This window comes from Calidris pugnax, unplaced genomic scaffold (genome assembly GCF_001431845.1).
Source record: "Calidris pugnax isolate Ruff unplaced genomic scaffold, ASM143184v1 scaffold56, whole genome shotgun sequence".
Lineage (NCBI taxonomy): Eukaryota > Metazoa > Chordata > Aves > Charadriiformes > Scolopacidae > Calidris > Calidris pugnax.
Genome location: NW_015090839.1, coordinates 2,558,544 through 2,579,274, shown reverse-complemented (window position 1 = coordinate 2,579,274; position 20,731 = coordinate 2,558,544). Strand labels below are relative to the sequence as shown.

The 20,731-nt window shown below is 34.4% G+C and overlaps 1 protein-coding gene across 1 annotated transcript in view; it reads right to left on the bottom strand.

The window, feature by feature from the left end:
• Nucleotides 1–20,731, bottom strand: part of CEP128 (centrosomal protein 128kDa) — a 110,016-nt gene that overhangs the window by 34,902 nt on the left and 54,383 nt on the right. Inside the window, exons 16-17 of the mRNA XM_014941668.1 lie at nt 19,536–19,595; nt 17,769–17,961 (exon numbers count right to left, since the gene is read on the bottom strand). Of these exons, the coding sequence (XP_014797154.1) occupies nt 17,769–17,961; nt 19,536–19,595 (253 nt within the window). The remainder of the gene's footprint in view (nt 1–17,768; nt 17,962–19,535; nt 19,596–20,731) is intronic.

Below are 20,731 nucleotides of genomic sequence, written 5' to 3'. Positions count from 1 at the left end.
TGCCAATAACTAACTAAAAGCAGTTCAACTCCTTTACCTCCATGCTGGAAATAACAAAGCTGGGAAACAGGACATTGATTTTATATTACATGGAGCAGAGCAAGCAACTTCCCAAGAACTTGAATTAAAAATCACAGATTTATTTCAGGAAGAACACTGAACAGTCTTCATTCATTATTAAGTAAGAACTGGATTTTAAACAATGTATGACATCCCGTTTTAAGAAACTGAAGATAGTGATAGACCACTTTCTGCTTCATATTCTCTGAAAAGACTGAAGTGCTAGAGAAAAGTCAGCAAATTGGATCAATACCAGATTAGTATGTTCTCCACTAAGAATTAAAATTTGGTACCTGCCAATTCACAACTTGTGCTAGCGAAGGGCAATGCACAAATTCAGAACTGTAGACAAAATCAGTTCTTACAGTCCCAGATATCCAGTCATATAGTCAAAACCCCTAAAAAGTGATTCAGATTACTCTGAGGTCAACATTTGCACTTCAATTCAGTTCTGGATACACAGCTAATATGCTGTAAATGATCCAAGATATCTGCAAGCTGCCAGCAGACATGACTCAAGACTCTCATCCCTCTGAAGCAGCTGCAGATCACACAGACCATATAGCACACAAAATACTGCTACTATGTGGCATTAAAACAAGAAATCCAGGTTATGACCAGAAAAGAATGGCAGTTTGGACAAAAGTGTCAATGCATTTTTTGCATCATCAAGCTAAGAACAGTTCTTCTCCAAAACATAAGTCTGGGCTTTCAGTTATACAGCAGTAAAACTATTTTGGATTTCCCAAAGTTCGCAACCCCAAAAATTTAGAGTTTGTTACGTATGGCAAACTCTTGATAAATCACTTAATTAGAGACCCTGATTATTTTATCCTTAAATTTGCTTTGATCAGAAATTGCAAACCTTTCAAGCCTTTCCTGTCATTCTCACTTCAAATACACCTCCTGTGGTTCTCAATCATACGTTTCCCACAAATCTACTGAACAGATACTGCAGCATTCCTGCAGATACACAAGGCAGCCAAGCAGGTTTCCATCAAGTCTGAAGGAATTTTCAAGCAGCTGAATAAACCAGTTTCTCTCAGCCAGAAATTACTTATCTTGCACATGCCTACACAGCAAAGTTTAATCACATATTATACGACTTACAAGCTTTTCGCCTTCTCACAATGAATCTGACATGAAGCCCCTATTTTGGGGGGTGAATTAAGCTTTTGCTTAAACTGCTTCAGTTAGAAACAGGTTTCAGAATAGATACATTCACGGTTGGTAGAGACAGAAAAACTGCAATTTTGCCCTGTACCAGTGTTAGTATGATTCTGGTGAATGGCCTCACAGCACCGTGACAACAGTCATGGTCCAGAAACACTCAGTACTCAATAATGTTTCAGTGAGGCTGGACCTTTGCACAGTCAGGCCAGACACCACAAATCACCCTGGCGCTAAAATAACCGAGATGTAAAACAGTCCTGGGACTCGCTTCGAACTACTCTAATTGAAACAGTACTTGCCATGCACGTAAGCCATTAAGGGAAGTTCTACATAAACACGTTATCATTTTTAAAAAAATCTCCAGAGAAATAGGTAGAAATAGCCTTAATTTTTGCTAGTGTAGAACAAGGCCCTAAATTATGAGCATTTCAGAATGTGTTTATACAATCCCAAGCAAGATTTTAAATAAATAAATAAATCTCTGAAGTCAAAGGTGATACTGTTGGACTTGAATACAACATACAGTAAGATAGAGACCATTTCTATCCTGCTAGTTTCATCCCCACCACATTTACAGGTTTAAGCAAAAGAAGATAAAGTAGGAAGAAATCTCAAAAGTTTGTGGTGTTTTTTTTTTTAAATTGTATTTAGATGGTTAATGGTTTTCATAGCCAAACTCAATGGTCGCTGCATTTTTTTGTAGCTTCTGTAGCATTATTTGTAGCTTCTGTTAATCAAAAATGTCTCAAGTGATTTTTAATACTGATTAAAGCTTTATAGTCCATTAGTAAACTGTTATATTAACATTAAGCACATTCCACTATTTTTAGAGATTATAATTCAGTTGTCAAAACTTTTTTAATGAATTCGTTCTTTTGATACCTTTCAGGTAGACACTTATTTTTGCTATGGAACTTCGAAGCAGATTCTTAAACCTACAGTGGTGTGTGTGTTTGCATTAACCTGAAGCAGCACCCACAATCATAACAGAGAACAGAAAAACGGCATCTGAAGCTAAGAGAGAAGGAAACAGTTCCCTGTCCAGACTCCCAAAGAGATTTATTGCTATGCAGTAAACAGAACATACTGTGTTTTCTTTCTATTCCCTCAGGCTTAGGCAGGTTTGATATTTTTTAGCACAATTTTTACATGTTTGTATCTCCAGGGCTGGCCTGCTCTATATTTCCTTGTTTGCAAAGAATCTAATTGCTTCTGGGAAAAGGATAGGATAACATGTAGAAGGGAAATGTAATCATTTGAGGGGGAGGGAGGAGGGACAACAGAGAAGTGCAATTTAAGATTCTCAGATAATTTTCTCTTCAAATTTTACTTGTGTTCATGACTTTATGAGACTTCTAGGAATTAGTGGAATCTTACTTGGTCAGGCCTAAAATCCTGCAGCCTACATCCCACTTCAGACAGTAAGTACGAGTGCATATTAAGACAAGAGGATAAAAAAAGGTAATGTTATTTACTCTAGTGGCAGCTTCCAGCAATAAGCAGCTGACAGAATTCCTAAAAAAAACAGACTGCATCTGGACCATCCACGAGCTACCTGACCTCCATGATCTTGATTATCTCTTCATTGAACCTCTTTATTGTTTTGGATTACAGTCACAGAACTCTCTTTTCAGTTATAACTCTGCAGAGTTTCTCATGAGGAAAAAATAAGATTAAAAACCCTAAAAATACAGATAATTGAGGGATCATTGAGTTCCAGTGAACTTAGAAATTATTTTAGCACTCAAGAAACTCAAAGAAAACACAAGTCAAAATGCAAATGTTGATGTGGGTGGGGAAAAAAACCTGCTTCATTAGCTTTTTGCAACCATCTACTCAGTCGTAGTTGGGGACTGAAATACATAAGACATTGGCTGGAGTAATTGAACAATTAGAACACATTGTGCCAAAAGAGAGCCCATTGATACTGGTCTCCCAGCTTTACCACATAAGAATAGTAACTTGCAACAGTAACCAGTGGTTACTGGTCAGGTTGGGTTCTGTGGCTCTAGATGAAAAAGTAACAGTCAAGATTAACAACAGCATTTCAAAGAAAGTCCCTATCTTATACCTGGGTTTTGTACTACCCTGAAAAGCTTCAACTGCAATGATTCCAAGATTCTCTTTAAAAGACTGCTTACACCTACTCAAAAATAGATTTAATCACAGTTTGTACAGAATTCTATCATCTGCAGCAGGATAAATATGATCTTCCATATACCTCATAAAGGTCCGTATCAGGGGGTGTGAATAAATGTGTTAAAGTTTAGCCTTTCCATTAGGCAACCTGCTTGCTGTTGGCTTGTGAACCACTCAATTATATGCAGGCAGATACCACTTCCTTGCTGATCTACTGCCACCAAGCATTTTGTGAAGATTATCAATGCTTGTAAGGCCTTAATGCCAGTGCTTTAATAATGACTTGAGTCTGCTATGAGACACAAACTTTATCATGTATATAGGTGTTAATTGCTCATGCAGCAGTAACATTGCTAACTACTGCCAGAATGCAGGCAAAAATGTTCCCTTTATAAATAAATCTTGAGACCAGATTTTTATTTTTTTTTAAATCTAACCCACAATGCTAGTGAATAAACACTTCAAAGTTTTCAAGAGGCTGAGAAGCCAGCAAATTTTTACTCTAACGGTCTAATAGTACATTTATACTACAGTGAAGTGTTTTACTTAAAACAGTTGGCTTTAAATAAGCTAGTTTGGATACTAATGGCTGTGTAATTACTCCTACTCCATGTCCCAGGGAAGCTAGTGCAACACCTGAAATGGTGTTTGCACTAAGTGCTCCAGTCCCACCAGATGTGGTCATATGGCATCACAGATTGCATTTGCTAGAAGGCATAGAGGTCCCATTCCTCCCTGCCTCTGTTTGTGCGTTGCTTTTGCTTACTTTCTCCTGGCAAAAAACATTGGACCAGGACCTCCACAAGGGTCAATTCAGTTCATTACAATGAGAAGAGCCTATACTGGCAAAACCCACAGATAGACCCACGAGGCTGCTAGTGAGTAAAGTACGGTTATAGAGGGGTCCAATAAGGAGCAAGTAGCATAGATGGGAGTGAGAGAAACAGAAGCAAGAATTAACCTTTTGTCTGCAGTGAGACATTAAATGGCTTAGTTGAATAGGAAACTGCAGTCTGACCCCCTAACTGACGTATATTTTGGATTTCTGTGAGCTGTAATCACACCTCTGTCTGTTGCACAGAGATAACCAAGCTAACTGACCAATAGCTTTTTCTCCCATAGTTTTTATTAGAAACCCTATTAAATAACCTGGGAAGAAAGAAAAAAAAATATCAGCATTATACTAAAAAAAATACAGAAAGAATTTGTCTCAAAGTGAGGTCTTCAAGAATAGTTGACATTTTGAACAGAATATACGGTTGAATGTTTTGTTTTGTCACTGCACACAATATATAATTGTTACAATTCTCTCCTGAATGGAGAAACATTTCCTTTCTCACGATGAATAAAATCTTCCAAAAGTATACAGAAATAAATTGAAACTTAATTTGTTTTCATTCACCAAGTGCAAGCCTGAAAAGATAATTTGTCATTTCTTGTTTTAGAAAATTGTGTTGATATGTTTATGGGCAAAACGGCTACATAAAAATTATGGTATGTCATATATAAATGACAAAACAGGAAATTGAATGCCACATTCCTCGGTGCATTCTCTGTCTTAATATCCTAGGCTTTTCTTTTTTTGATGTTTATCATCCCAACCATATTTATGCATATCAGCAAATTTCCTTTTGGCTGCATCTGAAAGGCAGCTGCATATGTTAATGCAAAAATAACACAGAATTGACCTTGGACCTAACAGCTAAGGAAGGGTCAAAGATTAAGGGTAAAAAGTTTTTTGGAGCAGCTAAGGTCAACTCATCTGAATTGAAGTAACTGGGCAAACTGAAGGAGGCTGTCAGCCGCAAAAGAAAGCCTTTCTAGGTGAGGACGCTTGTTACTTGAGTAATTCTTTGGAGCTTGAAGTGTATTTCCTAGTTGGACTGTTTGAAGATCAGAGCTAAACAATCCATTTGCACCGTTCGCAGCAAAGGACAGCAAGTAACATTGGAAGCTGAAAGATACTGGTCCTGAAATTAAGTTTCCCTACCAATCTCAGAAAAAAAGGCATCTTTTAACCTCTTGGGCATTTTAATAAACTGTTAGAGGAGTAAAGCATGCAAAAAAAGTTACAGCTCTGTGGGATTCAGTCCTTGATAAATGCTGTAAGAAAGCTTTTAATTCTGCTAGGTGGCCTGATATATCACTAAGACCCAAACAGCTTCTAAGAAAACATTTACTTCAACCAAGCATACACACACAAAGGTCAGCCTGTCTCGTTGCAAAACACAGAACTTCCCCAAATTTACAAAACTTTTTTCTTTGTAATTAGACAGGTATTAGAAACCACACCATAACACAACTTGCAGTTATGAAACACTCCATCTCCCCACACGGGCTTTAGAGGAAGATGCGAGAAACTGTCAAGTGGTAATTGTGAAGAAAGTCTTAATAGGAACTCTTACTCCTAATTTTCTGAGCTGTAGTTGGGCTATGAGTGGGACAACCCTGTTTTTGTACTGTCCCATGGTAACTGATGATATACATATGAGACTTACCAACTCAGCTGCTAAACATTTAACTTTCCACAACTGGCAACAGTTCATGTAATGTCTAAAAACCTATTTCAAAATTGTAATATTTAAATGCAATAACTTATTATTCCCTCCATATAGCCATATATAAAAATCAACAGTATAGCAGTTCTAGTATCTTTTTTTCAGATAAAAACATTTAATACATAGATTTGAGGGAAAAAATCTCTTATACTTTAAAAGAGAAAAGAATATTAAATGTTTAATATCATTCACCTCTTAAACTAGCCATTGCTTCTCATGCACAGGGATATAAACAGAAATTGATTTTTTTCCCCAAATTTAACAAACTGAATAGCAATACCAGAGCTTTTTTTTGTTCTTGTGCAGTGGAGTATATGCCATTTTCAACTGACACTTGGCTTTTTATTTCTGATCAACCCAATTCCTAGAGAGGATCACAACAAAAACAAATTTACACTGCTTTTTTCACTAAGTAAAAAGGTAAGAGAATATTAGTCTCAGAATGGAGGTTACATGGAGAAATGAATATACAGTATGAGCTGTATAATAAATGTATTATAAAGTTTTATTTCTTACACACAGACATTGTAAATCTTATTACAGGGTTGACAAGAGCTGCAAATGAGTTATGTTTATCATAGAATTGCTTATCCCGTTCTCCCAAGACTACATAATTTCTACAGGTAGCGGCATTCAATTAACATTTAGCAAAGAAGTGGCAAAATGACTCTGTCAGAATCCCACAAAAATGCCACTGTAAACAGCTAAACACATTGTATATCCTGCACACCTAATTCTTCTACCTATTTATATCACAGTTGCTTTTCTGTTTAGCCTCAACAAAATTCTAGGAAAAAACTGAAGTTTGCAAAGCTGATAAAATGTTTGATATGATTTTTATGATAAATGCCTTTGGTAGCACACTTTATAAAGTATATTGACAAACAGAAACCTAGAAAATGCATATAATAGCTGGGGCATCACCTCCTAGGTTAGGAATGGATTCTCAACACTGTCAGGAATGGAGAGGTACCAAGCAAAGAGTAAATGTGTTTCATTGGACACGCCCCTGAAGGGTGTAAGTGTTGAGACACGGGTAAAAATGTGCATTGATCTGTTCATGTCTCTTGAAACACTCTACAGAAAACTGGTCTCTCAGAATGTGCACTCAGTTTTGAAAATGCGTGCTATCAACATAAGATTTTTTTATAACCCTTAGCAATCTTAGTAAATGGCTAAATTTTTCTTCCCCTGTGTTTTTTATGTCGCATAAGACAAAACCTAATGACAGCAAATTAAAGCTCCTGAGCCTAAAAGTAAAGGTTGAAGCTCTCACTCTAAAATAATGCTTTGCACTGTAAAAATATGGTTCTAACCTTTTCTCAGAAAACAAGAAAATAAACCAAAATGAAAAGTTGGTTTTGCTTTTCAGAAACAGTTTCATGCCTCTTACCTGAAAGTTTGTATCCTTTTCTGTGTATTCTGTAATTTTTTCCCCTTTTCTTTGTCCCAAAGGACTAACTTTATCAGTTACTGAGATTTTTTTCTCATTGAATAAGAAATCCTATTGTACCTTGGAAATGCTTGTCCCACTGTCGTCTTGATATGTATTTTATATACTAGCAAATTAAGCCAAAGGACAACACTATTAAAACTCTTCTGTAATAAACTCTGTTTCTCTTGGATCTTGTTTGCTTTGCTGTGACAGTGCAAACAAAGTCTTTAACACAATTTACTTAATTCTAAAAAGCAGATTTGTCTCTTACAGACCCCAGATTAAGAGCAAGGCTCAGGAAAAAGAGTAATGTCAGCTGTGCAACTTTTCCAGCCATGCACTGCATTGAAAGAGAACAGAACATACACAACAAAATTTAAGGTACAAGAGACCTGATACTGCTTTGCCTTGACCTTGAGACTCAAAATTGTGCAGTCATATTGGTGATTCAGATGGAAGAAGCAGCTAAACAGCTTCTGATGACCCCACACCTCATACACAGCTCTGTAAAAATGCCTTGATTACAGCTGGTACCTGTATCGCTGAGCTGCCACTCACATGATTACTGACATTTCTTTCAAACCCAGATGCAGCATGAATGGTTCCTGGATCTGTCCAATACTGGAATGGTACCACTCATCTAAGTTAGATTATTATAAACTAGCAAATCATCAACTTCCAGTATTTAATTCCTAATCAACAAAAAGAGAAATTAATTTCAAAAACTATACAAGATGAGAAGCAACAAATAAAATGCTCAAATTAAATCATACCTATTTTGTAGGTTAGCACATGAAAAAAAAGTGCAATTGTATAGTTTAATGCCTGTATTGTCATACCACTGTTTGTCAATCACAATAAGGATGAAAGTTTACATCATTTAGTACTAATGATACTGGTTTTATTGTAAATAATTCTTTGGAAATCAAGATTTCCTTCCATATAACATACATGATCTGTTGATTACAGCAAGACTGCAAAATAATTATTTTTATTTAATCAAGCTATTTTAGAAATGAGAATCTGAAGTGTTTTAAAACTTTATCTCCCCAAGCTCTTCTCTTAATTAACTAATACTATTGCTATTCCCATTATACCTCTCCTTGGATTCTACATATGCATTTGCTAATGTACCTTTAGTTGTGTTCAACATCTCAAAATAGAAAGACAGAGACCTAAATGAAACTACGCAGTTTAACAGTTCTTCATGCAATTAAATGCTTATGTGGATTGACAGCATCAGACTGATATACTGGTATACAAATTCAATAATGGAGTCTATATATTCTGAAGTATTACCTACATTTTTTCCTGTAAATCGAGCATTAAACTTGCTTCATTGCTCTGTAAGCAAAAAAAGTTAAACTTTTGTCTTTCAAAATTGTTTGAATTTGAAAACTACTCTTTTAGATTATTTTCAGTTCTTAACAATCTCTTCACAAAAGAAATTAATATGGAATGAGACTGTAAAGAGTTAATAAAGCCAGGCACAAACTCTTTAAATTGTTTAAATTAAATTAAACTGTTTAAATCACTTTTCAGCATCTATTAAGTCTTTACGAATGCCTCAAAAGAAAAAGAAAAATCAACCTAAGAGAAGAAAGATGGCCAAAATTCAGAATAATGATTCTATTCTATCAAATTCTATTCAGACTAAGCAGTACGAACTTTGGATCTCAAGTTCTTTTATAGGATGCTTATTCAGACATCTCACCACTAAGCATTAACTAAACATTAAAAAGCATACTTTTACTGACAGCATCCTAGGAGTGGAGTACTTTGAGGGAGGGCTCTTCCACTCAAGGTCTCTGGAAAACATCATTGCTTGAGCTAAAAGCCACCACGGTGCCTTCCCCAAGAAGTGAACCAAAACTCAGCCTTTCTGTTAACTGCACATTATGTGGTTACTGCCCATGATACTGTCTCCTTGACATTGTCCCATCTCAAGATGGAGAAAGAAAGATTCTAAACTCAACCTCCTTGAAAGTCACAACATTTCTTAATGAGGTAATGGGAGCCAAAATACTGTGCTGAATTATGTGTTTCAAAGGCATAACTACAATAACTTTACAAGAAGTGCTACTGCTCTTCGTAGCACACATTAATACTGAGGAACAAAATATTTCTATTCAATTTTTTTAAAACAGTCACTTCTTCAGTTTCTGATTCTGAAATTATAAAACAATATTTTGGGCAATTTTATAGAATCTTTGCATTATACTCAAGATTGTGCTATGTTAATTCTGTCCTTTGAACTTTTTCTTAATAGAAAATGTACTTCATGGATTCTAAGCACATTGCATTAGAATAAAATTCCTTTCATTAAGATTTTCCATTTGATACAGTATCTTAATGGCATACTGTCTGGTCATTTGATTTTGTAAATGGAAATGTTTTTCCATAGAAACAACATTCAAATGCTATTCCTTCCTAGAGCTTCCGATTAATAAAGACAGCAGTGTTTTATGGCTGAGTCATCAACTAATTAAATCGGACAAACTTTGTTCGAGCAGCTGAAGCATGTGCAACATACCTTGATGCAGTATGTATGTACGTATGTAGTACACATATATTTCAATGAATATGTTTTCTTGGTGTTTTACTTTGTTTCTTTCTCAAGTGGTAGGTACCTCAGTTTACCAGATATACAAAAAGAAACAAAAAGCCTACAACAAAATCACACTTAGAAGTGTTAGAATTGTGAAACAGGCATTAATGTGATGGATAAATTTTAGTTTTAAATATTCTATGTTAAACAGAGATTTAACGTTGCACAAAGGTGCTGGTCAAATACTGGAAAATAAATACTGCAATATGAATGTATTTAAAAAAACAATGTTCAAAGTAGAAAGTTGGTCTAGAATTAAGAAATTAGACTGAGAACTAGGAGACCCAACATTATCCTTAATTCTCCTGTGTTTTTTTTACATGACCAGGAGCTAGCACATTATCTCTGTGACTCAGATATTGTGTCTGTCCGGCAAGAAAACAATATTTTACAGCACCAACATTTAATAATGATGCTTAATAACCTGCAACTAGAGTCCTTTATAAAATAGGCAAAAGTATGTAATTCATGCTCAAGACTATGGTATTACCTTATCCTAAAGACATAATAGACCCAGACAAGAAAAATACTGACTCACTTTGCCCAAAAAAAGAAGATTCAAATATAAGTACCCATTATTACAAGAGGATTTTAATAAAATGCAGAGAGAGACTTGTCACTTGGAAAAAACACTGTCTAGATTATTGTTCTAATCACCGATACTGTATGAACTATACAGTTAATTTTCTTGCCTTGCTTGACTCCAAAGGTAAAATTCTTAAAATGTTTTTAATTACAAAATCTGTAATGCATTTCAAAGTACCAATCACAGTTCCCATTTTGTAAAACCAAAACCAAGGAGACTCATTCAAAACAGTAAAGGAAACAAAAGCCGAATTTCACATACAACAAGTTGTTACCTAGAAGATGCTAATCAGAGTAATATGTTCATTATATGGATAAGAACCTAGCAATTCGTCATATTTAAATCACTGGAAGGAAAACAAAGCAAACATTACTGAATCTCTTAGTTAATTTAATATTTATATAGAAAAACAGCTTGTTTTCCTTTTGTCAAGGATTCACTTGTAGCATCTATTCTGTAATTAAAACTATTTTGTTGTATACAGTCAACATTAAGAATTGGTTTTACTAGTAACTGAGGCTCTTCTCAAAGTGAGAATTTTTTAGGTAGTGAAACAGAGCCTAGGTTTCAATTCTTCAAATACACAATATCACTAGTACTCGCTTTAGGAAACAAAGGGTTTAAAATAGCAGGTCAGCTGAAAGAATATAAAGGCTGATAACTACACTGAAATACCTCTTCTAATACAGCCTGACAAATCCTAGGCAAAACCATAACATTAGCTCTAGTTTTCAAAGATAGTGAATATATAATATAGCAATATACAAGATTTCAAATACTTTTTCAATTTCAAGAGGTTTATTATATTAAAAATCTTGGAGAGTATGCTTCTTTTCACTTTTCACCTCAAATTCCAACATGATTCACCTGTATGTTAGACTAAAATGACTTTGACTATGGCAATAGGTGGGAAGACCATAGAGTTCTTGGTTCAGTTTCATTTCCTGTAAGACAGCATGTTATTTACTTAAACAGACATCTTATCAGATATTAAAGAGCTTCCTGGGAATGTTATTTCTACCTAATGAAGAGTGAGTGATAAATAGCATGTTTCTGTTACATACTTCTCAGGAAAAGATTAAATTCAAGACACAAGCTTGAAAGTGTCTGTGGGGTTTTTTGTTTGTTTGTTTGTAGGTTTGTTTTTTGTTTTGTTTTGGCTGCTTTTGTTTGTTTGTTTGTGGGTTTGTTTTTTGTTTTGTTTTGGCTGCGGGGGGCGTTCGTTTGTTTGCTTTTAAATAGTTGTAAACATGTAAATAGTGATTTGATATGGAAACACCATATAACCTGAAAGCATGACACCACTTTCCATGCTAAGTCGAGGAGTTCTGATAAAGTTGTACAGATGCTTACAAGATTCTATTTATTATCTAGTGTTAAAGCACTGTCATGGTATAACTCTGATTATATACATTCCTACAGCATCTTTTCAACAGCTGTAAAAAACCCCAAACCAACTCAATAGTTCTTAGAACACCAGCTCTTTAGATTGGCATAAAGGTCATAATTCACAAGAAGAAAAGATTAAACAATCGACTCTAATTAATTAATATTTGTTAAATCCCCATTCCCCAAATTACTTTCGTTATTTCCAGTATGTGTAGGTAAACCAAGAGGTAAAACTAATAAATTTAGTCTCACTGTTAGTGTGCACTACAAACTCAGCAATTTAATGTTTAAAGGACACATAATGCTTTCTAAACTATAAATCTGTACTTAAGATTCAGATAAGCATTTGAAGTATGTGGTTCAGAAAGAAAGAAAAAAAGTATCAAAGGAAATCTTAAAAACATCTTAGCTACAGTTTGATCCCGTCTCTTACCTTCACTTTTTCACAATGGCAGCCATATTTTTATGAGTGCACAAAAAGATAATGGGAAGCAAAAGCAGTTGCATAAAATACTAGATAATTAGAGCAATGCATTTCCAGACTGATATTTTCAGTTTTCCATTTAAAAAAATCCCCACACTGGTTAAGATTTCCAAATGATTTGGGCTTATTTCCATTCCTCTAAATCTCTGAATGCAGGCTCATTTTGGCAAAGTTTAAAATAACTTAGAAGTCCACCCTCCTCCTTCCCCCATCACCTTAAAAAAACCAAACATTATTTAAAGGGCAAGAACGCTATTAAGAAGAGATTAATTATTTGAATAGTAATTATATTTCAACTTCACGCATTTTGAAGCTCACCATCAAAAACAAGTACTATGGAGAGTTTCTCTGAAACCCTACAGATTCCTTCCTTTCTGTACACTTAAAATGATTTTTCTCTACTTGATGTTCCCATTCACTGTTCAATAAGAGATGACCTTAAAATACCTTGTAATGTTTCTTGCTGTCACAGAAAGGACTGTGTTGTTACACAAGGTCAATATGAGGTAATATATGAAAAAAAAGAAAACAAATGAGAAAGAAAGACACAAAGCTGAAAGGGCAGAACAAGGCTTAAAGTTATATTCAAACAGTATATTATTAAATTAATTAATTAAACTATTAAATTAAACATAATAGCTCATAATTTTGCAATATTTTGATTTTTACTGTTTCCTAATTTTCTACTTCTCTTTTTCTCAGTTTAAGCAACAGAGATTAACTCAGTGCCGGTGTATTTGCACTGAATGTTCTGCACTGCCTCTGTATTTTAAATTTTCCACTTTCTGCTTTAGTGTTCCTGCCTCAAACAAAAATTGGACCTTTTTTTTTTAAAAAAAAGGAAGATAATTTGTAAAATAAGATCTTGCCAAAGCAAAGTTTTACAGTTTGTATATCCTTTAATGTAACAAGCTCTTCGAATCTATGTTTTCCTCAGCAGATAAATAACAATCCTAACTGAACCTAACAAGAAAATAATATTAAAAAATTAAAATAAATGGGTACCTTGCTTCAGAGATCACTTACTAAAATCTTCATAAAATATACTTGGTCTTCTACCAACTTACAAAAAGTACCTGATTTGGTATAATGAAGGCCGTAATCTTCAAATTAAAATGAACAATCTATGTTGACATGACTGTGAAACAAGCCAATTAAATTCACAGGTAGACTGTAAATCCATTATTGTTGCACACACTCTCACATGTGGTGTGATTTAATTCAATGACACAAGAAAATGGCATTGAATACCAAGTCAACCTCACTATTTCTTAGTGTATTACTAAAAAGATCTCAAAATTTTGTTCAATGTTTGTGAACATTACCATGAATTTCTGATTCTGGCTTCAAATTCAAAATTGGTATAAAAAGTTGATGAAGTAAAGTGACTCTACAGAACGTCATCTACAGAACGACTAACTATCCCTTTCAATAAATAAACCCTTTGTCACTCAAAATAGCACATTCCTTACTCTAATTTATAGTTATTATATTTAATCACCACATTTACATTAGTCATTTCCTACATAGTCCCATATTGAATGCTATACAGATGACAGCCATACTATGTCTTCTGTGATACCTATCAGTTATTTGGTAAGTACCAGCTATCTTATCAAATGAATAAATACCAGGAAGTTGGGCTCAGATCACCTGTAGTAAATCTCAGTTGTAGTATATTTCCCTGTCTCTAATTAATCATTCAAGAAAGGTTCACTCTAAAGTCTTGAACACTATTAAGAGTGGAGGATCTACTGCTGGAAGGCCTGTGACACCACAGCAGCTGGAGTTAAATAAATGCACTGGTACTGGGCCAAATCATGATAACTTCATCTGTATTCACAAAGCCTGCTGACTATCAGATCTAGTCAAATTAGAATGTGATGAAGTGAATCATAAATTTGCACACATGAAGACTATTCTTAGTTGTGTACATGATTAATAGGCTTTGCAAATGGAGGTACCTACTTCCCTCGTCCAATACTATTTTTGTGGCAGTGTCCAAAAAACAAGCAGCAAAAAAACCCCATGAAAAAAAACCCCACATGCAAAACCCACCACCACCTTACATGACCAGGTTTCAAAGTATATCTCATTAAAAAAAAAAAAGAGGAGTGTAAACAGCCAAGAAGGTGTTTGATAGTTACCTATGAACATTCCTGACTCCTTATTTCCCTACAAAACAATAAGCTCTATTACCGTTGCTTAAATCATAATTTTTTTAAAAAATAAAAAATAAATTAATCTTCTATGAATGCTTTTAAATGAAGACAGCAAGAAGGATGTTTTGGGAAAATCCACCAACAGCAAAGTTACCTATCTTCATCTCCTGCTATCCTCCTGCTTATGAGGCTCTGGATTCTCAGCGTGTGCGTGTATCCCGACCCCAGGCCTTACACCAGACACTGGCCTGGCATCGTTGCCATCCTACCATCTTTTCGTAAATCCTATTTCTCATCCTGCATTTGGTGGAATTTTAAAGCATGTTTACTGTTTTGAATTGCATAGAAAACTTTAGCAACCATGTAACTGTTTTTTCCTTTTTCTTACCTACTATTAACGAGCATCTACCTCTAGAAGTAGACAGAAGATTCATTCACTTAGAATTACAGAAATTGCAATATGTCAAGTGGAACTGAGCATATTTGTAGGGAACAAAGGAATGGCCCTTATAAATAGAAGGTATGAGATTATGTACTATTTTTTGTGCTCAGTGAATAGCATTACTTTTACCACTCTTTTCAGTTTAATAATTTCCCATGATAAATTTGCCTACAGGTTGAAATTTAAATGCAGGCTGTAAATTTTTCCACAAAGCCTAAGTACAATAGAATTGAAAACTAAATAAGGGTTCCTTTCTTTCCTTTGCACTTAAATTAAAGAAGTCAAATCAGGCCTCAGGGAGATCATCTTAGTAGATAATTATTCAAATATAAGAACCTTGAAACACTATTAATATATCAGAGTCTCGGCGCTATCATTTAAACAAATGAAGGATAACAATAGAAACATTCAAGCTTTAGAGAGAATATGCTTTGATCTTTCAAAGTTCTTTTTAAGTGGAGGAAGAAATCTTGACAGGATCTTACTATTCTTGTAAAGCAAATAACCGGCATTGTTCTATAAAATATTTAGAAGAATGCCTTTATTTGTTACTGCTATTGTTGCTTTGCTATTGTTTTATTTTTGTTACAATATTTCACAAAACATTTTCAATAATAATTATGCCAGCTACCAGAAGCTATAACTACACTTACTTAAAAGTTTACTCTCATCTGATCTGAGTTTACATCAATCTAAACACAAAACCACTACTAAAAAAATGATTAAAGAGAGTACTTATTCTGTCTGACAAAAAAATTAGCCCACCGTTATCAGCATTGAATCTTGAATGAAGGCCAGAACAAAGTTTTTAAAGAAAACACAAGAAAAGAAAACCTGAGAGATGACACCTTCCTCCATAAACTGAGATAACAGAACACAATGAAAGATTGTACCACAAGACAGTGAGGTATGCAAATAGTAGTCTAACACATTACATGAAAAGATGCAAACCAGATGACAAGTCAGCCATATTTATAGACTATATCAACCCTCAAGACATGTTAATAGTTCTCAAAGTTTACCTACATGCAAACTTTCAGTAGAAGTACTTTATCCTCCTCCACAGGTCAGGTTAGGGTCAGCATTTACATGTTAAAATACAGTCTCCTCACCAAGTAGCTTTGGTTTAGGTCCTCCAACAAAATTTTAAATGAAAGAGGTGGAACTAAAGAATCTATTTCAATACGGAAATTCTGATCCCTGGACCCTGTGCCAATTAGCCTATTTTCTCAGTGAGCATTTTCATGCATTGGCTTAATCTCTTTTTTTTTTGACCACATTCCTTCTATCTCTACCTGTGAGATTCCTAGATATCCACATTTTCCTGATGTGTTCAGAAACTTGTTCTTCTGCTGGGACAGTACCTTAGAGCAGGAGTGCAAGCAAGTATACACGAGTGCATGCATTGGAGGAGCAATATTCTCAAAATATTGACCACACCCTCCGGATGCAACCACCCAACCAATTCCTTACCCACCGAACAGTCCACCCATGAAATCCATCTCTCTCCACATTTGAGAGTATGCATTGATAACTATTAATTCTGGTTTTGCTCATATTATTCATGTATGGATCAGTATATAGTGCACAATTTCTAAGTATTTTTCCAAGCACTTAATAAAAATCTCCTCTTGGAAATTAAAGGAAGCTTCTTCAGAAAGGCGAAGGTACAGAGTTGTCTTCCAAAAGCAGTTATGACAGTAAATAAGATATACCTTTGAAGATAAAACTTCATAAACAAATTATGAACTGATAGTAAGAGTTTGTGACTCAACTCAAATCAACAATATTCATGGATTCTTCTTGACCAAGACCAAGCCTACACTCCAAAATTTTACACTTGACTTAAGTTTGGATTTAACAAGGATCCACTCTCACGTTGTTCATAACAATCAAAGTATTGATTTCTGACAGCAGAAAAACATTTGATTTTAAGGATGAAAATAAAGATGTGCTGTAAATTGTTCATGTTCCAAAATGTAATAAAATATAAAATTAAAATTCTCTTCATTGAAATAATGTGTTTAATTAATCTACAAGTAACACATGAGCTTGAACACAGATGAAACCTTACACCACTCAGTACGATCTAGTTACTACTTTCCTTTCATGACAAGCATGGATGGTATTGATGCTACCACCAAGCCTGGCACACAACACTCCAGGGAAAGAGGGGAAAAAACTACGTCTATGTGATATTCCATATCTAATGTCATTCATTTTAAGTAGAACCAAAGCTTGTCTTACTCCATTTTGCAATATGGAAGAAGGGCTGGAAAAAAATTTGCCAAAGTTCTTTGTACATACAATTTAAGCAAAAGGGAGTAACTGCACAGAACTTGGAACTGCTTTGGGATCTTCCCTTTTGACAGATAAAACCAGCATTGCAATGTTGCCTCAGACTCTTGTATAATTCCTCTTTACCCGGGTCATGGAACGCCTCATATGGTACAGTTGAAAAATAACTTCTTTGTCCACTGCCCATGTTGCAAATTCATGTGTTAGTCAGCCATTGAACTGGGTTGAAATATAGTTGATTACATTTGCCTTTTTTGTCAGCAAGGGAAAACAATACCTCAACTTTTTCCTTGGTTATCACTAGCATGTTACCAAATTAAAGTTTGTAATAACTAGTTGATAAAATTCATCTGAATATGTCATAGGAATTATAATTACTAGCATTTTAAAATTCTTTATCCCTTTTACTAACAAAAAGGGAACCAACGACATACCTCTTTTTTCTCTGTGAACTTCTTCCAACAGTTTTTCTTGCTTTTTTATCTGTTTATAGAGAGACTGATGTTCAGTTTCCTTCATCTGTGTAAAGTGCTTGAGCTGTTCTCGGCTCTGCAGTAAGTAGCATCGCAGCTTTTTTTCCTTACTTTCTCTCTCCTTCACCTCCTCACACAGCCACTGAAGCTTAGTCTATATTAAAAATATGGTGCAATAAAAAGTAAAGGATTCTAAGGAACATAGGAGAAATAAATGTTAACTGATAAAATTATCTTTGGAGTCACAGATTATTCATTTGTACCTAATAACGCATAATAGTAATAAAAGGGGACATTCAGATATATTATTGTTGACCTTCAAAGAGTCTCAGAAGAGATACATGCTGGCTGATAATAGTATGTGAAGAAGCAATACACAGTTGGGTTTTTTTTCTTTTAAATCAGGAGCATGAATTTCTGACAGTATGTATGGAAATTCACATTGAATAACTATACAGAGACACCAAAAGATACTCCTTCCTTTCAGAATACCTTTATCTCTCTATTCTATGTTGGCAGAATTTAAAGCATTTATCCATTCTAAAAAAGTGACATCAATCATTTCTGGTCAGTAAAAGTTAATATTTAAGGTTCATACAGAGGAAAAATAAAAGAGTGCTCATAGATAAGTCATGGTCAATATAATAAATCTGGAAGTGGTAAAAGAGATTACTTTCACACTGCCTATTTAAAATGAAAGCAAAAAAAAAAGGGGGAATTCTAAGTAGTTATTAATTCTTGACTTCCCTGTACTAGCTGAGCAAACTTAGGTGAAAAATGTGTGCAAATGACTATTCAGTGCTCTTTGAAAGGTCTTTTTAATAATATGTTAGTGTCGATTTTTATTTTTTTTTTAAATGGAGAAAATACTTCCTGTATAACACTTCTCCTTTGATTCTGGTAGTCTGTGATTCTATGATTCTGATCTTATCTCTGCTACCACTAGTGGCAGCCTTTCTTGGTCTACAAGTCTCACATACACCATACATAATCAATAACCTTAAATTATCTTACATGCAAACAGTTGCAATTTTTCCTTAAGTCCTCTTGTGGCTTTGACCTTTTTACATCAAGAAAAAAAAAAAAAAAAAGAATGCATGTCTTCTACAGTTTATCGTTATCTACTTTGATCATGAGAAACATACTCCTTTTGAAAGATATCGGATAAGAAACATGTTTATGTGTGTGAGCTGGGGGAGCAGGAGGAAAGCTGGAAAATGAAAGGCAAGAGTTATAAGTTACCACTCATCACTTTGAAGAAGTTTTCAAGCATGCATGCACCCACATTATAGGATTCAAAAGCTTCAAAGGGGGAAGGAAAATAGTTCATTTTCCAAGAATCCAATCTAATATCCTTTAGATTTAATAAATAACAGCCTTATTTAAAGTCATTTCGTGCCTTGATATAACCCTGAAAGAGAAACTTGAGCCACTGACTACTTTCTCATGCTTTTCTTGTCTGAAAAGAATTGAACCAGATCTAAAGTCTATCATACCTCAATTGCTTTTTTGTAAAAACAGCATGAATTTTCTTGTTAATAACAAAACTTGGAAAATTATTCCATCGATTGAAATAACAGCCTGGGAATATCAGAATTATTGCCAGAGAAAAGTTTTTGTATTTTTCCTTTTCCTCCTAAGTGCCTTTTTAAAGACACTTTCAAATGAATGATTATAAATGTTGAATATTAGCTTATTCAGTAAAATTTCAGGAAGTTTGACTGTTACCTTTGTTTCTGCTAACCAGCGATGAGGATCATTCAGCACCGTTGGTGTAAGTGATACTGCCTGTGGAATAGCAGGGGAGAAAGAAATAGGCATAAATCCAGGAATTAGACACAGAAAGGAAAAAGAGTCTTTTCTGCTTATTGGAAATTAATCAAATAAATATTCTTTGTTAAAAATCCAGCTTGTAATACCTCTAAATGGTTTAACAGAACTATTTAACCATAAATTAGTCACATTTAAACACAAATCAGTCACATGCAAACTCACCAATACAAATTTTGTTTAGAGGTGCAACCTAAGTTGCAACGACAGTAAGTTGTATTCTGAATCTGTATAATTTTCTCCTAAGAATCACTGCAATGATGCATTTTGAACATCTCCAGACATCTCTCCGCACCAAGGTCCACATTCGCAGTTTGAAACCATGTCCTTTTTTGAAAGTCTCATGTTTCCAAATAATACAGACTACTTTAAAATTACTATTTCTTAAGAAAAGATAATTTCAAAGTCATTCAACTGTTTTTCCCTCCATTTTGCATAACAAGAGCTGCTGCACGGAAGTGACAAATAGCAGAACCAGTTGTTGCTGCTCACTGAACTGTTATCATTACATCTACAGAAATGCTATGTGCAACAGGATAAATGTCTTATCAAAAAGTAAAAAAGGACAAACCCCCAAAATCTTTAAACTATGCTTCAAGATTATCGTCTTAGTGTTTTCATTAAAAAGACAAATCACTTGAATATTTGATAGGCATAAAAAGAAAATTGTAATCTTCACTAAGTGGGAAAAAAGAAAATAAACATGCTGGAATTCTTCATTAATACTTCATACAATGAGAAAATGTGATATGTCTTTTCTGTATTCTAGCTAAACTATGTTAAACCTGTTTTAAAGCTAGTTCTATATACTTTTTCTATATTACTTATTAAAAAGGTAGTGATAATGGATTTTTTTCTCCCACTTTATGAGTTGATACATGAGGTGAAGAAAAAAAGTCCAATAGAAGGCTCTCTGAAATTCTATTTAAAATCGAGTAAACTATTAACCTTATGTTCAGCTCATCCTGGATCTCATGGGCTCCAATCCCATGATTACTACATAGTGCCTTTCTCTAATTTAAAGGTTTTGTTAGTTTGTTTGTTTTTAATTTACCACATTTTGCAGTTCAGTGAGTTGTTATGTACTTTGAGTC